The 22,571-nt window shown below is 40.0% G+C and overlaps 1 protein-coding gene across 3 annotated transcripts in view; it reads right to left on the minus strand.

The window, feature by feature from the left end:
• The window catches only part of atrn (attractin), a 151,540-nt gene that overhangs the window by 100,315 nt on the left and 28,654 nt on the right, over window positions 1–22,571 (minus strand). For all 3 annotated transcript variants that reach the window (XM_028001581.1, XM_028001584.1, XM_028001583.1), the window contains exons 9-21: window positions 22,188–22,371; window positions 21,924–22,078; window positions 17,657–17,741; window positions 14,253–14,479; window positions 13,239–13,360; window positions 11,726–11,864; window positions 9,947–10,128; window positions 8,152–8,371; window positions 7,228–7,413; window positions 5,127–5,372; window positions 4,190–4,327; window positions 2,543–2,636; window positions 1,408–1,460 (exon numbers count right to left, since the gene is read on the minus strand). In XM_028001581.1, coding sequence (XP_027857382.1) covers window positions 1,408–1,460; window positions 2,543–2,636; window positions 4,190–4,327; window positions 5,127–5,372; window positions 7,228–7,413; window positions 8,152–8,371; window positions 9,947–10,128; window positions 11,726–11,864; window positions 13,239–13,360; window positions 14,253–14,479; window positions 17,657–17,741; window positions 21,924–22,078; window positions 22,188–22,371 — 2,031 coding nt within the window. The remainder of the gene's footprint in view (window positions 1–1,407; window positions 1,461–2,542; window positions 2,637–4,189; window positions 4,328–5,126; window positions 5,373–7,227; window positions 7,414–8,151; window positions 8,372–9,946; window positions 10,129–11,725; window positions 11,865–13,238; window positions 13,361–14,252; window positions 14,480–17,656; window positions 17,742–21,923; window positions 22,079–22,187; window positions 22,372–22,571) is intronic.

Consider the following 22,571-nt stretch of genomic DNA (forward strand, 5'->3'; position numbering starts at 1 on the left):
ACTACAGTGGAAATGCTCAGGTAAAAGAATTCATGTATCAGAATGGCCTACTCAAAGTCCAGATGTAAATATAATTGAGAATTGACATTAAATTAAATTTGACAGCACTTAACTTCTTTTGCAAACAAAAAATAGGCAAAAGTTGATCTATAATTGTAGAAAAATATCTTTTTACAAAGTATTAACTCAAGGGGAGTCTGTGTATATTTGTAAGGCAATGAATTTTAGGGTGCAGCCTAATGTGTCTTAAATATGCTTCTGGTCACATTTGCTTAATATTTGCTGTGATAATATAAGTCTCTCCCACTAAGAGGCAGCACATCTACAGTGTAACCAGATGCTACAATGCTCAACGTGCGACCCAACCCGAAGAAAACCCGAAGAACTTCGTTTTAAATTAAATCATTAAACCGATCACTAAGCTGGATAATCAAAACGACTGCAGTTTCATTATTTGCTGTTTAACTAACCAATTAATGTCTTCGTTGTTCCCGCTCCGGTGAGTCTAAAAATGGCACAAAAAAAAAAAAAAAAAAAGAAGTGGGGAACGTTCACAGCAGGAGAAGAGAAGGGGGGGATGGGGATTTCAAACTTTTTGTTGGGTGGTTTTCATTGACTTGCCAATCAGTCGGGGGAATTGCTTCAGCACTTAGTTTTAATTCCAGTGATAACAGAAACTCCTGTTCATTAATCTCTGACAGCTTTCTAAATCACATTGCAGTCCTGTCCAAAACCGTGAAATCACCAAATTCTTTTACAACAGGATTGCTGTGGAGGGGGAATAAAAAACAAACAAGCAATCCTCTTCTGTAAGATCTAATGTGCAAGAGTGTGGGCCAAAAAAAAAAAAAAAAAGTTGCCAAATGAACGTAAAAAAAAAAAAAATCTGAAATATATTGCAGAAATAATAAAATTGCCATAGGAAAAAAATGCATTCCTATTTTCCTTTTAGAAAAAACAAATTGCACATATTATGAATGATATTACACATACTAAATTTAAAAATGTCACATTATAATTTATATATGTATAATTAACAAAATTAAAAATAAAATCAAAGAGTTAAAATGAAAAAGTAACCTAAATAAGTAAGATGACAATAAGATAACAATAAAATAACTTATTTATTCTTAAACTGAATTAATAATAAAACATTAAGAAATGTTTTTAAATTAATGTAAATTTAAAAAATTTTACATGATAAAACAGTATTTGTGCTAATACAAAACATTTCTTAATGTTTTGTATTAATTAAAATAATACAAAAACATTTAAAGTGGTTACTAAATAATAATAATCTAAAACAACATGAAATAATATATATAGCAAAATAATCTAAAATAATTAAAAACCTTTGTTAAATAAAAGTTTTTTTCAGGATTTGGTAATAATAGGAATTACACTTACAGTAGCATGTCCCTTTGAGGGGGTTGCCTTGGTAACGGCTCTCCACTTCACACCTTAAAAACAAAGGTGGAGAAAAGGTGAGTCGAAATGGGAGGTGGGTGGTTAGCATGGAGCGAATGAAACAAAAGGAGAACAGAAAGGAGGGTTGGTGTTTCTGCCTGCTGAATTAACATCACAATGTTGGTGAACAGGGGAACAATGAACCCGAGAGGAAACGAACGGAAACATTTTCCAGCAGAAACGGGACAAAGAAAGCCTCATTTTCATACTGGCGGCCATTCATCCAGTCATTATCTGGAGGGTTTAATGGGTTTCTCCAAAGTCCTATAATCATAAAGGCCAGACGGCCGATAAAAGGCAGAAAATGATCAGAGGACTTCAGGACAGACTGAGGAGTCTTTTAGGCTCATTAATATTTAGGTGGGATAGTTTAGATCTTAAAATAATGTAATTCTAAAAGTAATACATGACTTTGAAGGAGTTCAGGAAAAAGCAGTACAAACATTTCTCCTGGGAGGAGGTGAAAATCTGCTGGTTTTTAAATGTGTAAGTATTTTTGTTTTAAATCACATCTAATACTGATTATAATCAGGTAATGCAGCGCCTGCCTTTTCTTAAAGACAGAAAAATTACAGAATTATTCAAAATACAATTTCACAAAAAAAAGCAGACTGAACTTGATTTTTCAGCATTTTGAAACAATTCAGAATTCCCAGGAATAGGAACTTAATTTCTTTATAGAACATATGTTATTTCTGCAAATCTACTTTTCAGTCCACTTATCAGCTTTTTAGTATCTGTAACAGAATCCCAATCGAATACATATGGATTGTTTTTGTGAAAACCTCAAGGACTCGGAATGAATACTTTGACAAATGTCACGTTAACTACAGAGACAAATTCTGCTTCCTGAAACAAACACTGCACAGCGCAGAAAGGGTGTTCAAAAGAACATCTATCAGACAGAAATACACTGCTCAAAAAAATAAAGGGAACACTTAAACAGGTGTTTAACACTTAAAGTGTTCCCTTTATTTTTTTGAGCAGTATATATAAACATATAAAGAAAATATGATGTAATAATATTGTGGTTTTAAGCTGTGAAATGACATAAAATGCAGAAAGTGAAACTCACATGTGGCATCGATCTCCTTTGATGCCTTTGGTGGTGCAGAAGCATTTCCCGTTGCTGGGGTTGCACATGCTGGCATGGCCGTTACACTTACAGGCTGGAGGAAAAACAGGAAGAGTCACGAAGAGGGCTCCATTTCTTCTGAAATAACATTTACTAACAAAGAGTACGTCTGTTGTATATTGGGAAACCTTTCACTTCAATACTTCAAACACTCAAATTTCATTCTATAGGATAGATTTCATCAGCGAGTCACAGATCTACAAATGCATTTTTCATGCAAAGTGCTAATGGTAAAGCTAATTTTCTGTTTAGCTCTGTAGCTTTTTTGCTAACTTTGAAAACATTTAGCACATGTAGCTTCCCCTACATTGATTTTTCCAGATAAATTCTAAACTTCTAATTTACCCGACTATTTTGTAAACCTCAGTTGAATTTTGGTAGTTAGTTGTTTATATTGTGTTGTGTTGGCTGTTTTCGCAGCATTTCCGTTTCCTCTCCTCATTTTTTCTCTCCTCCACCCACAATAACTTTATTTCAACAAAAATATCTCAAATAAAAACATACAGTGGAAGATATAAACATAAATACAATATCTAAGCACATTATAGAAAAGGTGAATTCTAAAGTGAAAATTAAATTGGTTCTAAAAGGTTCTAGTCTTTCTAGGGCAGATACAATTTTAACTCAAGTTAGTGCTTTAGCATTAGCTTTTGCTAAATTCTTGGTTGCTAATTGCTTTAGCATTAGCAGAACCAATGTTTATGATTAGTGCTCTAGGGTTAGCGCAAAGAACTCTTCAGTTAGCAGAAGCTACCAGTAGAAATTCCAGACCTTTCTATGAGAAATCTCTGCTGAATGTCAAAGAGTGAATTTATCGGCCCAATTCCTTAATTTAGGGTGATCGACTGATGCTTGCATGTGAAACCGATTTTTTCCACCAATCTTGAATACTTCTGCAAAGGTCTGAAAATTAGCCACTGTCTGTTTTTGCTCAGCCTTGACATAGGGAGGGAGAAAAATTTAAATTGTGAAAAATAAAACTCTTCTTGTTCAGTTAATTTAACAGCTTTGGACAGCAATGCTTTAAACTTTTCATTTATATTTAAGAGTACTGTCTATCGTAGTTCAAGTGTGTATAGTTCATTGTTGTATGGTAAAATAAGATTGGAACATTGAAGTTGTGTGATGACCTTAAAACACCTAACAGTGTGTAAAAATATTCTGTTCAAAATCGGAATGAAAGGTTGTGATCGGCCAGAAAACTGCAATCGTTGTACACCTAGTAAAGGGAAAACAGTGCATTTTAACAGCCTAATGTACTGATTAAGTGTCACTGATGCAGACCCTTGTGAATATAAATCAAGTGGGAGACAGAAAGAGAATATACAACATACAGAGTAGCAGTGATATACCAGAAAGCAAAATTAGGCTGTCCAAACTCTAAACGATTGATTTATAGCCTGATTGAGTGACTGTCGGTATCGGGTGTGGAAGGAGTAAATCTTTAATATCCCAACAGGAGCCGCCAGGGCTCAGAGAAGCAGCAGACGTAAAAATGAACAGTAAAAAAAAGTGACGTGTCGGACGAGGGTGCGTGCGGTGGAAAGCTGACGGGCCGATCCGGCGCAGACCTGACCGGGTACTTACGCTGGCAGCTGCCCCCGTTGGTCGGATCGCCGTAGAAACCGGAGATGCAGCTCTCGCAGTGTCGGCCGGTTGTCAGGTCCTCGCACTTTTCGCACACGCTCTCATTGACGCACTGACTGTGGCCATTACACTGACAGGCTGGCAGGGAGTAAACAAAGGTCGTACCGCATTAATGTCTCAGACACACATACAATCCCTGGAGGAAAATAAATAAATAAATACTTTTTTGTTTAATAAAAAAAAAAAAAAAAAAAAAAAAGGTTTAGCAATAAACAGCCCCGGGGCCAAACGATCTGTACGCTCATTTGCAAACACAAACAACAATGTTTATGTGAGGGACTGAGCAGGTATGGAGCCGGCTGTCAAAGCCGTGGCTCTCATGCATCAAATGATCCAAACATCATCTTTCAGGTGTCGTACAAAAGCGTTCATACCTCTAAACTTTGACTAAACCTGTCAACCAGAGGAGAGTTGGGCATGCCCCACATTCTTCAAATTTAACTAAATGTTCTTTCAGCAAAAAGTATTTGGTTTCAAAGTAATCGTTTTAATTAATAATAATAATAATGATAATGTGTTGACAGAGCTCAACAGAGGTTAACCACTCCACCCACATGTACAAGATCAAATTGAACATGTGTTACTCATATTAGGTTTGATTAACTAAATATGATTAGTTACGCAAACAAAAAATATTGTTTGAGACGTTACATTTTTTTAAAAGTTTCCCAAGGTCACCAGAGATCAAGCTGCTAATCTCTGATATCTCTAGTCTAATTTTTAGAAATTGAAACATCTTAAAAAAATTAAATAAAAAGAAGAAGAAGGTGCCTTGAAAAGAAACAATTTCATTTTACAGTTTTGTAAAACTGAAACACATATGACAAAAAAAAAAAAAAGAAGAAAAAAATCAATCAGAGAACCCCTTGGTTCCTACCTGGGCAATGAATGAAGGACCAGTTATACTTGGCTTCGCTGGGGCACATGCTGGAGTTCAGGGAGGGCTGGGGGCTGGCGGGCAGACCGGGCAGGGTGGATGGCGCCGGCACCAACGTCTGGAAGGGCCCTCGGTAGGAACCCTCGATGCACTGGCCTTTCCCCGTGTTGTTGGGGTCCGTGCACCAGCCGCAACCGGGCTGGTCCAAACACTGGCCGCATGTTCTGTAGCCGGAACAGTTTTCAGCTGGAGCAAAACACAACAGCGCCACTTAGAGTTACAACAGGCTACTATTAGCCTAAAAATAACTAATTACTTTTAGGCTAATAAAAGTTGCCTAAAACATAGAAACATAGAATTCAAGGTTCTATGTGACCTTGAATTCGGACACAACTAATATGCTATTTATACTCCATATGCCACTGGCAGCATTTAGGCTAATATTAGCATTTTGGCTAATTGAAACTTATACACTAATTTTAACACACTGAATGGAGTAAGTGCATGTCACTCAACGTGCTTGTGACTCCCCACATGCTACCATAGAATTGCACAAAAATCCGTGAGGGACGACGGAGTCCCACAGCGAAATTCCATGAAAGAGGTGTACGGAGCCTCGTGCCGGAAGCCCATTGAAAGGCTGTTTACATCGTTTTAAACTGCGTGATTGTGAGCGTGAGTGGGAATAAAAATACCAACAGGTATTTTGTTCCATATAACACAGTAGGAGTGTAACAGGTAAACCTTTTATGGATGCAAAAACAAGAACCCTCCACTTGATGACTTTGTGTTTGTGTTTGATATGATGTAAAGCACTTTGGAATACCTTGCTGCTGAAATGTGCTATACAAATAACATTTGATTGATTGATTGAGTACATTGTAGCTTGCTTTAGCATTGTTGCTAATTTTTACCATCAAAACGCTGCGTTCCAACTGACGGGCACACTTTGGTAGGCCCTGTTTAAATTTCTTCAGAAATTTTGTAGTTACCATCTAATCTGCTAAATTAAAAGGGGAAAAAACTAATCTTGAAGATGCTGAGGTACCTCAACATAAAATTGTGAGAGATTCATCCAGTCGTGTAAAAAAGTTCAGTTCTTTATTAAAAAATGTTCACATTTCAATGTGAACTAATCTCAAGTTTTACCTCTTTGCGCTTGCACAACAAATGTGCGATATTTTACTCATTAAGCAAAATAAAAATCCATTTCCTATCTTAGGAAAAGTCAGGACATGCTACTTGCTAATAGCTAGTTTTAGCCCTTTTAGCTGAAATAAGACGTTTTTTGTAGCAGATATCAATTCATCAGTTCAGGAATTCCCTCAGTGTATTATAAGCCTGGCGGTCCACCAGGCTTTACTTACTCCCCCGCCAGACTAAGTGTGAATAGTTTATTTTAAAAAAGGGTTTGTACACCAGTAACAGTAAAGATGGATTAAGTAGGTCTATAGCTGACACATTGAACTGGGCAGTGGGTACCAATTGCGCCATTTCTCTCTACCTGACGTTGGCCACACACGTCTGCTTATGAACTTCTGAATTTTTGTAACTTTTAACATTTTTTTAAGCCGTAGCGCCCCCCTACCACTGGGCACAGAAGGTTTACTGGTGGAAACCCTGCAGTCTGAAGAAATTTACCCTGCCCCCCACTTTCAGCTGTGAAATCTTTCAGGGTTTTCCTGCCCGTTTCAGGGAACTCATCGCCCCCTTTATGACAACAAAACCTGAGCTTCGTATTTTATACAGCACAATGTAACTGAGGTGTTTTAGAAACACAGCAACACTTGGGTTCAGTACTTATTCTCACCTCAGTATGTTAACAAATGAACTCCAAACAAACCAGACGATCCATCAAAAAGTGCCAAAAAAAAAATCTTCAGTGAGATCCAGCTCATGTTTTCTGCTGATTCTGAACGAGTAATGTTCGGAGCAGCAGAGGAGATTAGACGGGGATTACCAGCATAAATCACATTGTCGCGTTCTATACTACAATGTGATTATGGGGAAATTATTTTGGGACGGAACATTTTCGACTTTACAGCGTGGCTAAGAATTCCAATGGCGTTCGAATTGAAGCCAGTGGAATGAGACGCCTTACGTGGACAGTTGCTCATGGTGTACCACTCCATGCACTGGCCGAACGGGAAGGAGGCCACGTAGGCGTTGGAGTCCACGCACTGCTTCATGTTGCTGCACCACATGCACTCCGAGGTGCCGCTGGTGCACTCGCTGCAGGTGGTCCGCATGGCACAGGGGGTCTTGCACTGCTTGGCGCTGTGGTTCGCTAAGAGGAGAGAGCATGAAGAGAAGGGTGAAGAGCCGATTCGCCTCTGGAAAAGCGGAACAGGAGGCTGAATGAGGATTTGTTTTTTCTCCCTCAATACAATATTAACTTATTTTAGTAGGATTTTATGTATGATACTTACTTTTTTTTTTGACAAAATGGGCAAAAGTTTTTACATTGTATATATAAATATAAAGATGTCGCAATAAGCGACTAATTCATCGCAAGATTTTAAATCTAAAGTCTTTTTCTGGTGTTTTAAAATGTCTTCCAGTTTCAATATTAAATGCTCATTGGAATTTAAAGCTTATTGATCTTTGAGAATGTGTTCCTGCATTATTCCACCATTACCATCGTATTAATTCAAATCTGTCTTAAAAACAACGATATTATCGTTTATCACATTAACTTCTGGGACAATTTATCATTCAGCAAAAACTATGCAAATGTGACAAGCCGATTTGGTCCATTTCAAATGACAGGCAATCTACCGATATTTATATGTGAAACCGACCTTATCTACCTTTGCAAAAGTCCGAAAATCAGCTACTGTCCATTTTGGGAGAGAGAAAGAAAAAAAAAACAAAAAGACATCGGCCAAAATCGGGATGAGTAGATCAGGCTTGTTAAAGATTGGTGGTCAGACAGAAAGCTGAAATCAGTGCCCTCTTAATATATAAACACACATTTAATGGTCGGACAGGCCGCAACGGCTTTGTGTTAACGTCGAAAGCTTACCGGGTCGCTCACACAGGCTGCCGTTCACTGGGTTGATGCAGGACTGCGCTTTCAGCCCGCTGGAGGCCGGTTCGGCCAGGTAGCCGCAGAACCCGGCGTCGCTCGGCTCGCCGGGCAGCCACTGCAGGGTGGTGTTGGTGAAGGGCGACATGTCCTCCCAGCACCAGTAGGACACATTGATTTTCCTCAGCCCCACCCAGGGAGTCATTGTTGTCTTGTACTGATGAATCAAGTGGAAAGATTTGACTATACGTCCAGTTTTTGCATCTTCAGTTCATTTGATTCCATACACAAAAAATCTATAGTTGTTATGATGATGGCAGCTTCCCACCAATTGGATTAACGTAAATATTGGGGGAGGGGAGGACGACACTATTTGACAAGTATCATTTTTTGGTTTCAGAAAACGACTGCACCCTGACTGAAGAAGGAGAGGGGAGAGGGGAAAACGACAGAGCAGTCATTTATCTGGAATAAGGCAGGTTTATTTCACCTGACTTGAAGGCTCTCAAACTTAAACCCAGGTCTAGTCTGCAGATATGTTGCCATGTCAAAAAAAAAAAAAAAAAAAGAGCGCAGGTTTTCTGAGAGAGACAAATTACAGTAGGGCTGACATGTAATTCTAGAGTTCAGATTGATAGATCCTGGCAGAAAAGTCCTCGGAAAAGGCGACGGCAACATCATATAGGAGGAAGTCTTTTAACCGCCTTTGTGCACGCTTAGAGCTAAAAAATAATAGTAGTAACAACCAAAATTACACACTGCATGCGCTTTGTGCTCTTTTCTCGTTTCTTATAAATCCTTCACTTTCCTCTCAAACAGTTTAAACTAATTCAGAAATAAACTCCCAGTTCGGAGACTGGTATTGTAATGTTTTGATTCCCCTCAAACGGTCACATTTTGTTGCGCCATGACAACAAATAGAAATGTAAGTGACTGGAATTTCATGAGACTTTTTTCATCCTCCACCCAAAAAAAGGTGTGGTGTAATTTTATTTTCAGCCTCCTTTGTTCTGATATCCACTAAAAAAATCCAGTGCAACTTCAGTCTTCAGCCATTTGGTTAGTAAATGTGAGTTTAATTGAATCCAATCTGAGAGTTTGAGAGATTTTACAAAAAAGAAAAACAAATGGACTTCACACTTTTTCAGATTACCATTTAGAAAAATGTTTGAAAGCCATTTTTTCCCCCAGTTTCTACTACTTCACTTTTATGAATTAGCTTGTGTTGATTCATCAGAAAACCCCAATAAAATAAGTCAAAGCTTTCTTTCCGGAGCAAGACAAATATGAAAAAAGTTCAAGAAGGTTTTAAAAAAAAAAAAAAAGTTCAAAAAGCCGAGCAGTTTATAAGCTAAACAATGAAAAAAAAAGCAGCCTGTAAGTGATCAGCAGGTTGCTGGGATAGATTTCTGGGTTTTCACTCTGATAGATCGAGCAGATGAAACGTGTCTGAGCTCTGGAGGGAAAGATCTGTTCATTTGAAACTTCTTTCATGCTTTCTGGTCCAACAACTTGACAAGGAAAAATCACAACAGAGCCCAGGGTGAAAAAAAAAACAAATATACTTGAAGGCAAATTTTGGAAAGCGCCTCACTAATCAAGTATGAACGGAACGATTAGACGAGAAAACACTTGTCGTGACTCCCTCTTGTTGGAGCCGATCAAACACCGCCGCTGCTCTGCTGCAATCGGCTGCTCTATCACTGCGTGTGTGGCATCGGGATCTTACCACCCACTATCACAGTAGGGAATATTCTCTTTTTGCTAACCCGATGATCATCGCGAGCCTTACCATGACATTCATGATCTGCAGCTCCTTCAGGACAAAGTCCACCTTCTTCTGCGTGGTGAGGGAGGCCAGGACGGCGTTGTGGTTCCTGCAGGCCAGCTTGGCGTTGTCGTACGACTCGCTGGTCGTGTTGAACTTCAGGCAGGAGTTGCCCACCAGGTGCCAGGTCTCGCCGCACACGTTCTCTGGAGCAGAGAGAAAAGAGACGCTGGATTGAGGAAAAACGCAGCGTGAAATCAAGCTGAAGTAAGTTTACAAGAGAAAGAAAAAATAAGAATTGACTCTAGGCGTTTTTGTTGTCAATAAATTAATTTCTAAGCAACGTGAAGACCATCGTCCTACAGGGAGAAATATTAATCATGGATGGAAAACTTTCCAGGCTGAACGATGCTTGGAGAAATTGCAAAAAAACTAGTTTCTGACAATAAGTGCGTTTCCATTAACCATAAAATTGAAAGTATCCATCCATCCATCCATCCATTTTCTGTTCACCCTTGTCCCTAATGGGGTCAGGAGGGTTGCTGGTGTCTATCTCCAGCTACGTTCCGGGCGAGAGGCGGGGTACACCCTGGACAGGTCGCCAGTCTGTCGCAGGGCAACACAGAGACATACAGGACAAACAACCATGCACACACACACTCACACCTAGGGAGAATTTAGAGAAACCAATTGACCTGACAGTCATGTTTTTGGACTGTGGGAGGAAGCCGGAGTACCCGGAGAGAACCCACGCATGCACAGGGAGAACATGCAAACTCCATGCAGAAAGACCCCGGCCGGGAATCGAACCCAGGACCTTCTTGCTGCAAGGCAACAGTGCTACCAACTGCGCCACTGTGCAGCCCAAAAATTGAAAGTACAAAAACAAATTTGCTTCATGGAAATGTGGCAATTTTGGGAAAAAAACAAAACAAAACATTTTTTGGAAAAAATTTTTTGAGGATGAGGTGGTTTTTCGGAAATAGATGTATTTCGCAAAACTGCAACGGAAGCAATTTTATCGCATCACACGAGTCACGTGATCAACAACCAGAAGCTACTACTGATGGAAACCACGAAGAACACGACAGGAAGTAGCAGGAGGACGACGGTTTGTTTAGGTTTTTGTCAGTCAACGTGAAACATCACAGTTTATAAAAAAGTTGTTTCTAATTCAAACATGTTGAATTGGCTTGTCGCTCCAAGCAGACAAGCCCCTCTGATTGGCTGACAGATGATGAGCACTAGCACCATGACTGCTAACATATAACTGCTTTATCGTGTGAACAAGTTTAGTCACGCTTGATTTTAACTTAGCTTCTTACTTAATGGAAACTCTGAAGTTGTAAGATTATGGGTTTTTTGGGGGGGGTTTTACATCAACAGAATGTATATTAGGATTTGCGCACATTTGTAATGTAAACACAGTCAGAGAAATTAGAAAACAGTAACTGAACAAATCCGGTATGGCTTGGTGGAAAGGGTCGTCATTAGAAAGCTTCCTTTTTCTAAACAGAAAAAAGACATTTTCTTCTGAATGACTCATAAGACTTCTGGAACAATGAACCTTGGACAAATAGAACCAAAGTAGAGCTGTTAGGAGAAATCACGGTTCAGTTGGTAGAAAAAAAACAAACAAACAAAAATATATCTGCAGACAATGCGAGCTTGTTCAGCAGCTCCAACACATTTTTGCTAAACCCTGATTCATTTAACCATAAAGACGTCCTTCTTACCAAGACTATTTTATTCACTTTCAGGCTATGACGCCAATATATCAAATTAAGTGAACTTCAGAACTACCTGGCAGTGAGATACACTCCTGGTTGCGATTGTCCCACTGGCAGTTCTGGTCCACAGAGCAGCTCTTGCAGCTGGTTTTCTTATTGCACACATATGAGGGGTTGTCTTTGGGGCAAACATCGTACTCCGCTATGGATCCCTGAGAGGAACAAAACACAACAAATTTTTTAAAAAAGCAGAAAGACAACATATGTCGGGAGTTAGCATCAATTTGTTCTTTAAAAATGGATGAACATTCATTTTAGACAAACACTGCTCATGGCAGGGGTTTGGAAAGTATTAATAAACCTTTTTAGATGATCATAAAACAGAATAGAAAAGCTGATCCTTATTTATGAAATGTTTAAGAGATGGTAGAGAGCTCCTGGGGGGAGGGGGGGAGACGTACGAGGTGCATCTGTGTGTCTGACAGCGTCTAAATGAGGACTGATTTGATCGCGGGGCGACAAATCAGATCCAGCGCTTCGAGCGACTCGGCGCTCCATCAGTCGCAGCGCTAATCGTCGCTCACGCCTGACGCAGCCCGGTTTACAAGGTGAAGTAAATCATGGAGGAAATCTACGAAAGCTCATCAACAACAGCAGCAGCAGCCCCTGGTCTACACCAATGGAGAGGGACAGAAACCTGAGTGAGTTCAGTGGCGATACAGTTGGTAGATGGTGGAGCTAATCAGCATCAGCTAGCTACATGATCACGTCTTAAAGATCCATTCAGCCGTAAACAGCTGCAGTAGTGTCTGTAAGGCAGCCAGCCTCGTCACAGAGATTCTCAGGGGGAAAAAAAAACACAAGCTGTTGAAGAGAAATCTAGATGATGAACTTTTCAATGTCTCTGAAGGACTTCAGTTCTTTGTAATCTGCAGGATGACTGTCTGTATCCTTGGCATTCTCATCACGCCTACAGTCTCTTTGTGAGCAGACGGAAAACGGACCAATGTCAGTAAAATATGATCTCTCTCTTTATTTTTTCCTTCCCTCGCCAAAGTTGGTGACTAAGTATAAATCCCCAATAATCATCTTCTCACACATTTTTCCAAGTAATTTAACATAGGGCTGTAATGGCTGTAACTTGCTAGAACTACAGTTTGGACACAACTTGGAACGTTGGGTGAAAAACTAAAACGGAACGTCATCCTGAACACATAGTGGTGGCGGCAGCATGCTGTGGTTAGGGCTTTTCCTCAGTAGTAATGTATAATATGTATGTCATATATACAGAGGACCACTTTCACCAGTTTCACCAACAAAAAAAGTCATTTGTGGAAAGTGAGGAGCTCATTTCTTGCAGTTTTACTGGTGCTCTACTAGTTATGCTTAGAGGTGTGGTGTGAGTTAAGTTTTATATAAGGTTAAGGTTATTTAGACTATTGCAGCTACCAAAATGAATGGAAGTCAATGAAAATTCCTTGCTTGGATACAAGTACAAGAAGGCGTGTGCATGTGGGTGTGGGCGGGCGTGTGTGCATGAATGTGTATGTACGCGCACGTACACACACGTGGGTATGTTTTCATACCGTTGCAGCGGTACAGTTACTTCCCAGAGACACACACTGGCCCGAACACCATTGGCAGCTGTTTGTGTTGGCCGTGCAGCTGTAGCAGTCTGTGTACTGCTCACACCTCTCGTTATCGGCATCTGTAACAGTTAGACACATCACTACTTCTGTTGCTATGGAGAGAAGACTTTATTAAAGAAAAGAAAGATATAAAGATAAAGTAAAATGAATATCTAAAAAAAAACAGCTATGTTTATTTTTGTTGCAGCCAAAAGCAGATCTAAAGCAATAGTTCACTTCCAGTTGAGAGATAACATTTTTAATTTGAATCTTAATTGAAATGTCCTCTCAAATCCACTTGAATGCTTTTAATGGTTTAAGTTTCAAGTGATAAAAGAACATAAAATAGTTCTTTAGTGAGGTGTAAGCAATACGGGGCTTGAATTTTTCTTTTGCAAAGAATCTGAAAAGTGTGGCGTGCATTTGTCGTCACAACATGTTAACCTTTTAACAACATTTTTAACAGCACTTCACTGAGACGCAGCTCTTATATGGAGCAGCTGATGCACAGTTCCACCAGCTGTTTGCCAATTGCTGGTTGCTAGTCTGAAGGAGCTGAGTGGGGAAGTGGCGCTCTGGAAGGCAGAGTCTGGGAAACTGCAGCCCAGAAGGCGGAGCTAGGTTCACCCAGGCATTTTCCATGGAAATTAAAGAATTTCTCAAATATGCATGAAAGAATCACAGCAACACTCCAGGTATGTTTTTGGTGAGGGAATAACATTATAATATAATATAAAGCTCAAAAAAGTTGATTTGACATAATCCTGCCCCTTTAAGATCTTCTAAGTGCTGCTGTCATTTAAAATAAACCTCCAGTAGAGGCAGAGGATGGAGATTTTTTAAATGTACTTATCTTTTTGACAAACAGCAAGCTTAACAAAGCAGAAAAAACGCAGCTGAGCTGTCCCTCTGGATCAACTCCTGTCCTGTCTGACATGTCCAACAAAATAGAGAAAACCTGGTTGCTCCTACATGATCTGGTGTTGCAGGAGGCCGGGAGCTGCTGCAGCGGCTCGGCGCTGGAGCTGTTGCCCTCCCATGGCAGGCACGCCCCCAGGCTGCCGTTCCACACGCAGTGGATCCCGGGCCAGGCCTGGCTGCAGGACGACGGGCTGGTGAAGGCTGAGCAGCTGGGCGAGGTGTACGTCAGGATGTCGCTCAGCAGCAGGCTGTTGAAGCCCCCGAACACGTACATGATGCTGGAGGGGTCAGAGGAGAACAAGGAGAGGTGAGCCAGGAAAGGTTCAGCTTTAGCCATCCTTCAACTTCCTCCTTATGAGCCCAGATAATAACCAGCTAGTGCCCCCTAGAGGAGGCCCTGACCTAAATGATGACCCTGCTGTTAGTGAACATGTCTGCCTTCTGGTCTTTATTCTGCCACACCGGTAGAAGTGCAGGAAAATTTGGCCAAGTTGTTTTTCTCTAGTTTCTTTGTACACTACATGGAAATGTTATTAATTCATCTCTAGACACTCTATGCATCATTAATAACTGTTTATTATGCATGCATTAATTAAGGATGAGGAGGAGAAGGAACATACTGAGCCAAATCTGTTCACCTACATATTTTATCTACAGTTGTTATACTAAACATTTCAGACTTTCTTATAGGCACAATTAGTAAACTTCTTTTTTTAGCAGTCTCCTTCTCACACATAATGCATAACAGTTATTAATGTTATATAAAGTGTTTATAAATGAGTTGATAACATACATGTAAAATATAGCTCCCATATTTATATTTATACACAATATCTATATCTCTTTGCTATAACCCCTTATAGTCCATACATACATAGTCTTGTACATCTGTAAATAAATATTTATATCTCGTAGAGCACTTCTGGATAGATGCAAACTACATCTCGTAGCTTGTACTTGTGACAGTGCAATGACAATAAAGTTGAATTCTATTCTATTCTATTTATAACCTTCAGGTGACGCCTATTAATCCATATTTCCTGTGCCGCTGCTTTTATCTCCGTTTTTTTTTTCAACTTGTTTCTGTCTTCACTTTCTTACTGTGACAATATGATCAGCTAAAATATTTTACCACCACCCGAAGGCGCAGACGCATTTGAAGGAGTGACTGGAACACAGCTGGGGATCCGTATTAATATTTGATGTGTTCTCTGCAGCAGGATGTATAATTCAATGTGGCTGGCAGTCTCTCAGACAATCCTGGAGTCATTGTTTTAGGTCACCATGCCCGTCACATTCCCACTGCTTCTTCTCCGTTTCAAAATAACTCCTCATCGGGATGGCTAATAAATTAAGTTAAGAGTTTTCATTTTTGCTCCAAACGATCACAACGTCATATTCACTTTGTGATGTGTTCCAAATGACAAGCGCACTTCTGTCTTTTTTTTTCTGGAGACAAACATGTTTTCTGTTTGAGATACCGCCTCAAATTTATGGGATATTGTTTGCCAAAATGTAGAGTAGATGCATCTTTAAATACGTTGTGCCAGAGAACTGACAAGAGTGAAAATCAACAAGAAGGGATCAGAGCAGGTTTGCTCTTCTTGAAATGCAAATAAACACCAGAGTTAAAGCTGCAGTATATAACTTTTATTAAATATGTATATTTAAAATACTTGTTAAAACTGTTACCACATCATGACAGTATAATGTGAGACAGTCTGTGAAAAGATCGATCTTCTCCACCTCCTCCCTGAGCTGCTGCTGACATTTAAAGAAATGCACCAAAATCAACCAGAGACAAGAGTCTTAGCGCTATCAATCAATCTAATGTACTCGCTGCTAAATGTGCTATTGGCAGAGAAACCACTTACAAGAAAACGGTTCAATACTCGTTATCTGTGACTATGCTGACTAGCCTTAGCATTTACAACAGGCTATGCTAGCTAAATGTGGCAGGAGGCAGCTGGAATCGAACCTACAACCTTCCAATTATAAGACGACTACCCACAGAGCCACAGTCGCCCCCGTGTGGCTCTCTGCTGTATTGTAGCCAGTGATGTCAGTAACGCGTTACTGACGTCGGGCCACTTTTTTCAGTAACGAGTAAGCTAACACATTGCTATTTCAAATCCAGTAGTCAGACTACAGTTAGTTATCGAAATCACTTTGCGTTACCATTTTCTTTTGTAATAAAATTTTATTTCCTCTACGCGTCTTTGGGAGTGATCGCCGTTTCTATGCGACAGTATCAGCAGCGACAGAAAAGTAACAAATGGAGGGAAGAGGGAGATGCGCATTTTGTTGCTGAAAAAACAGGAACTATTTTGAGTTTCGCTCGCCAAGTCTGAGTATTATAAGCAGCTTTGGTCTTGTTTTTCCTAAAGTTGCTTGCAGATTTAATGAGTCGCAGGTTGCAGTTTATTGAAAATAAGCAGACATAAACCCCAGAATTTGTCTGACGTCCAGTTAGTTTTGGTCAGGCTCTCCTTATCCATCATTTTCCGGATGATCCGTCCCGCTGTGTCTTTGTTAATGTCAAGTTAATATATAAATTACGTTTAGCTTTGCGTTGCGCTCCAGAAAACTGCAAACATCGAGACTAATATGAACAGCGCAATGAACGTGAAAACAGCCACGAATGAACGTGTCCGTAAAGTTGTGCAACTAAATGCCATTATAACTATTAATATTAAGATAAGCGTCACAAATCTGGGCAGCCATCTGAGCTGTGGAGCCGCAGGAGAAACCCTGTGTCAGCAAACACAGGGCCGTAACACACAACCTGCACCCTGGAGTGAGGGAAGGGGGCTTAAATCCTATTTATAGTTTTCCAGACAATAGAAACACAAAAAAAAAAAAAAACACGCACAAATTACTAAAGTTTTTTTGTACTGTTGTAAACAGTAAACAATCTCCCCTTCTTATAAGTGGAGATACATTGTTGATGTTACCATTATAAAATAACTTGCAATTAAGTATTGGCAAATATCAATGTAATTTTCACAGGTGGTGGAGTGTTGTTGTTGGCAGCTGCTGAAAGTAACTTTTAGTTACTTTTAATGTAACTTAGTTACTTTCCAAATCAAGTAATCAGTAATCCAAGTTACTTTTTCAATCAGTAATCCGATTAAAGTTACTGTTTCAAAGTAACTATACCATCACTGATCGTAGCAAAGAGCCACACATTCAGAGACTGACAGCGCCAAGTCCCTCCCCCTGGCTCTGATTGGTCGTTTCTAGTTAGCACTAGTAGAAGGCAGATTAGCTTGATTTTTTCACAGATTACCTGTTTCTGTCACGACATGGTGGCAGTTTCAACAAATATGTAAAAAAAAATACATGTTTTATTAAAGTTACATACTGCAGCTTTAATAAGTAATCGTGTTGAATAAAAATACAATTATTTTTCTTTTTTTTTTTTCTTCTTCTTATTTGTCGTAATGAAGACATACCTGTCACTGAAGACGGCGGAGTGTCCGAAGCGGTTCACGTCATGGTGGAGGTCCGGTCGGGGCAGCACCGTCCACTCGTCGCAGGCTGAAACAAGAAGAGGAAGAAGCAGAGGTCAGAGCGACGGCCCGCTCTCGCACGTTCAATTGTGCGTTTCCCGAGGCGGGAGGATGCGCCTCGGGTGGTTAGAGAGACCTTTAGCAAATCTTCTCCTGGAGTCAAACGGAAATAAAAAAAAAGAGCAAAGTGTCCGTGAAGGGGAGTTGAGAGGTTAACGATGGAATAAAGTTAACAGTGCAGGGGGAAAGGACTGAATTTATTCCTAACAATGATGGAGAAATGTGTTCAAGACACTGAGGGAGGTTTCAGCCAACATCCTGTGAGAACAAGAACAAATCTATGAGGTGAGAAAGATGGCTCTTTGAAAATACATCGTTCAGAAATATCAGCTGGGAAAAAAATTTCAGTTTTTTTCGAAAAGTTAACTTGCGCTGCTAAACGAGTTTCATTTATCTTAATTGAGGGCAAAAACAGCTCTTTGGATTGTAAATGTATCCCAACACTAATTTTCGAGACTTGCCACAACTTCTTAGCTGGATGTAGGTCTTCAGGACTTTGAGCTGTTGTGTCTCTTAAATGGCAGCGACTCTGAAGCTTTGAAACATCCTTTCTGAAAAGGACTCTTAAACAACTACAGATATTTTTATTCACTCAAGGTTTTCCTTAACTTTTTGTTTTTTGTCTTGTTTTAATTGTTTTGCTTTTGTGAAGCACTTTGTGATTTACCTTGTGGTCTATCTGATATTGTGCTACAGAAATAAAATTGTACTTACAATTTTTAATTGCTTCTGAATAAGCTTAGAGCTAAACAGATCTCTATCATCTAAAATAAAATTTTAAAAAAGACGCATTCAAATTTGTGGCTGTGATAACGAAATACGAATACATTCAAGGGGTGTGAATACTTTTGCAAAACAACGTAAACAGAAATTTGGTCATTAAGATTTTTGTGGACAGTTTCCACATTTACCCAGCAGGTTTTGGGTCGTTTTCTCCAGCAGAATAGTAACATTAGGTCAGAGCAGATTAAATTCAACTAAATTAAAATTCAAAACTATTTTATTGATCCCAAAGGGAAATTAAATATTGTTGTAACTCATATGAATTCAAATTCCTCAAATAGTTATTGTAGATAGAGATGTCTGAGGTCTTGAAAAATGACTGCAAAACATGTTTTGTGGGAAAAGAAAACCCTGAAAAAGTTCAAAGACGCCATGTTTGTCAGGTTCTGAACAACCCGGTAGCAACTGGGAACAGCAGCAGAACACTGGCTCACACTCACTGCATGTCATCCATCACACTCTGTGAGCACAAGTCATCATGGCCTCCCAGATGAGAGAGCGCTCCACATGCACGAAGAGCCAGTGCCATCTGCTGTCGCAACGAGGTGCTGCAGATGGGACCGACTAACGTCCCTCAGAGCTGGGATTCATTACAACAGCAGCAGACAATGTCAGGACACGGGGCGGCCTGTAAATTCTAGCCTTTAATTGAGTTCAGCTTGTTAAAAGTGGGGGAAGACGAGGGGGAATTAGCTCTCTAGACTTGGCCCATCTCAAATGTAATTACCCAACAATTACCAAAGGTGCTGCTGCCAACACTCTGCAGCTGGCCGAGGTGGGCTAATTTACAGAGTCGACTTTCGTTCTTCTTGTAAAAAAAATATATATATATCAGGCAGAGGATGGAGAGTGGGAGCAAAAAGTTAAGGGTCAGGACAAATATTAAACTCGTTACAGAGTCGTTAAATGATTCCCCACCCATAGAGAAGCAGAAGTCACAGTTCCTCTGGGAAGTTTCAGTGGCGACCCAGATGAGAGAGAGGACGGTCAGATTCAAACTGCACTGGTTGTCAGTCAAACTTTCTAACGACACAGAAACGCCTGGACTTCCCGAGGGCGCGCTGCAGCCTCTGGGGAAATCTGGCCGACGTCCCAGGAGCCTCCGGCCTCCAATTAACGAGCCGTTTATGACAGCACGGCAGAACGAGGCCAACTCAACCTACAACAGCGTTTGTAGGCCGATAAAATAATGAGAATCATTTACTGAGGAAAGTTTGGATCACGCTAAACTACCAACTATTGGTATAGCCGTCTGTGAAAAGGCTATAAATAAACCCATAAGAAGAGCATTTAGTCGCTTGAGCAAGCTTTTAAAAACCTATTATTAGTTTACTTATTTAATCCTGATGGCAGCGTAGTATTTAGCAACCTTAACACATTTATATGTGTAATGGTACAAAACAACAAAACAAAATAGAGGTCAAGACAACTGGTTGGTGGGTAGATAGTGTGATAGTTGCTATTAGGACTCTTAAACTAAAAAGTTCATTTCTGCTTCCAGGAGAAGGGTTTAAAGTCAGATTAGAATGATTGAGCTATTTGGCAAGAAGTCAAGATGAGGTTGCAAACCCTTTTAAAGGTCTTTGTAGAAATGTATGAAATGATTAGAAATTATTCCGTTTCATCTCAACTCAGCTAAATGATTAAAAAAAAGAGACAAATGGATGAACAGGAAATGTGCAAATTTGTTTTTTGTTTAGCGCTTTTGCTAACTTTGAAAACATTTGGCAAACTTAGCCTCCCCTAAATTATTTTTACTGGATAAGTTCTAAATTTACTCAGCGGTTTTGTAAACTTTCAGTTGAATCAAATCCGACATCTGAAGTTTTGGTTGTCGGCGGTTAAGAATGTTTCAAGTAGTTAGCGTCACATTTTCTTTTCTTTTTACCCCAAATAACTTTTTCAAACAAGACACAGATGGACATAAAAAAAAGAACACAACAGTAGTGAGCAAGAAATAGACAAATATATTATCTAAAGGCATTATAGCGCATGTAAATTATAATGTCAACATTAAATCTGTCCTTGAAGGCTGCAGTTTTCAAGGATAGTGAAAATCTGATTTGAAGTAAACTCTTTAGCGCTAACTTCTGCTAATGCTAGTGCTTTAGCATTACTGGAACTGGAATGATTACAGTCACAATTAAATTTTTAGTTAGCGGTACCCACCACTGCTCGAAATGATATCGAGTATGTTTAACAATGCTAATTACCATAATTTCTGGTCGCCGTTACTTTTTCACACGCTTTGAACACGGAAATGTGGATGATGTGAGTTCTTGCCGACAGGTATTGATACGATGGACCTCTGGGCAATGAAGGGGACAGCACAAGCTCAAGGGCAAATTTGCGTCAAGACAACAGTGACAGTGAGAGCGACAACAAAACAAGGACCGAGGAAATGTGAGTGAGGCTGTTCCATTCCAAAACTAAAGAATACGATTTATAAATCCCTGAACGGCGTAAGACCACCATACATTAAGGATCTGCTGCTGTTGTATCAACCTTCCAGACTTCTCAGGTCTTCTGGTTCTGCTCTGCATCCCCAGAACCAGAACCAGACATGGAGAAGCAGCTTTCAGCTTCTATGTGCCACAAATCTGGAACAAAGTTCCAGAAAACTGCAAAACTTCTGAAACACTGAGTTCCTTTAAATAAAGGCTAAAACCACATTCTATTTAGAGTCACTGGAACATTGACCAACATATTTGATGTGTATTGATGATTTGGATGGTGGTATTCGACAAAATGTTGTGTCTGTTGGTGGTTTATGATGTTTATGACTTTTTATTCTTGCGTTTGTATCACAAACACAAGAACTGCCTCGTTGCCATCTGCTGTCGCAACGCAGCACTGCAGGTAGGATGTCCCTCAGAGCTGAGATTTGTGCAACATCAATATACTTGATTTATTGACTTTAGTGAAATTAGAGTGCAGAAAGGAGATGAAAATAGTGATGAAAAACTTTTCTTGGTAGGCAGATGAGTTACAGGCAGAGTTGGGAAAAAGCATTTACAGAATTTATATCATTAGTAGTTAAAATAAAAATCTTCATGTAAATATCTCATCTTACAATGTGGATACCTGCAGCTTATAGAAGAGTGTGATCTATACATGTATAATTTCCCTTCTATTTTTTTTTTCTTTGTGGATGCTTTTATTCAGATGCTCCCAATCGTCCAGAAATTACGGTATGCAAATATTTAGGTTGTCTAAAAGGTCTAGTTGAGATTCAGCTGCAGAAGAGTGTGAGAGATTTATGCATGGCTTTTAAAGCTCAACGTCACAAGTTTCTAGTAAAGTCTCATGATATAAATGGAAAGATGACAAATAGTTGTGCCGATACTTCTGTGTGGGTGTTACTTACCCAAACTGTAGGCCAGGAAGTCAGAGGAGAAGCACTTGGCGCCGTGGCTCATAGACGTGTCGTTGTGCGTGTTTCCTCCAAACACCAGCATGGCGCCGCTCACTATGACCGCCGTGTGAAGGTAGCGGAAGAAGCCGCTGTCTCTCAGAATGGTCCTGAGCAACAATACGGTGACGGTGGTTTGGACCACAGCTGACTTTTCTATTGACTTCCACACTTTGTCACATTATTATTATTTTTTTTTTTTTTAAAGAAAACCCTTACCATTTCCGTTTGTCCACGTCAAACTTGTACAAGTCTCCCGCCAGCCCGTACTTGTTTGCACTGAAGGCCTTGTAGCCTCCGTGGATGTAGATGGCTCTGGTGCTGGGGTCAAACACGCTGCTGTGGCCGTAGCCGCCTTGGACCAGCGCTCCGTCTGTACTCACCACGCTCCACGTGTTCTTCACTGGAAGGTCACACAACAGAGTCAGTGAGGAACTGGAAGGAAAGCTGCCTCATGTTGCTGAAACGTAATGAGATCCCACAGGGAAAGAAGGGCAAGATAAAAAAAAAAAAAAAAAACAAGACAGTAGGTGTGTCGGTGTTCTTGTTTAGACGGAAGCCTTCTGAACTGCAGGACTCAGCTTAGTTTATGCAGCATTTCAT

Source organism: Xiphophorus couchianus, chromosome 19 (assembly GCF_001444195.1).
Source record: "Xiphophorus couchianus chromosome 19, X_couchianus-1.0, whole genome shotgun sequence".
Taxonomy (NCBI): domain Eukaryota; kingdom Metazoa; phylum Chordata; class Actinopteri; order Cyprinodontiformes; family Poeciliidae; genus Xiphophorus; species Xiphophorus couchianus.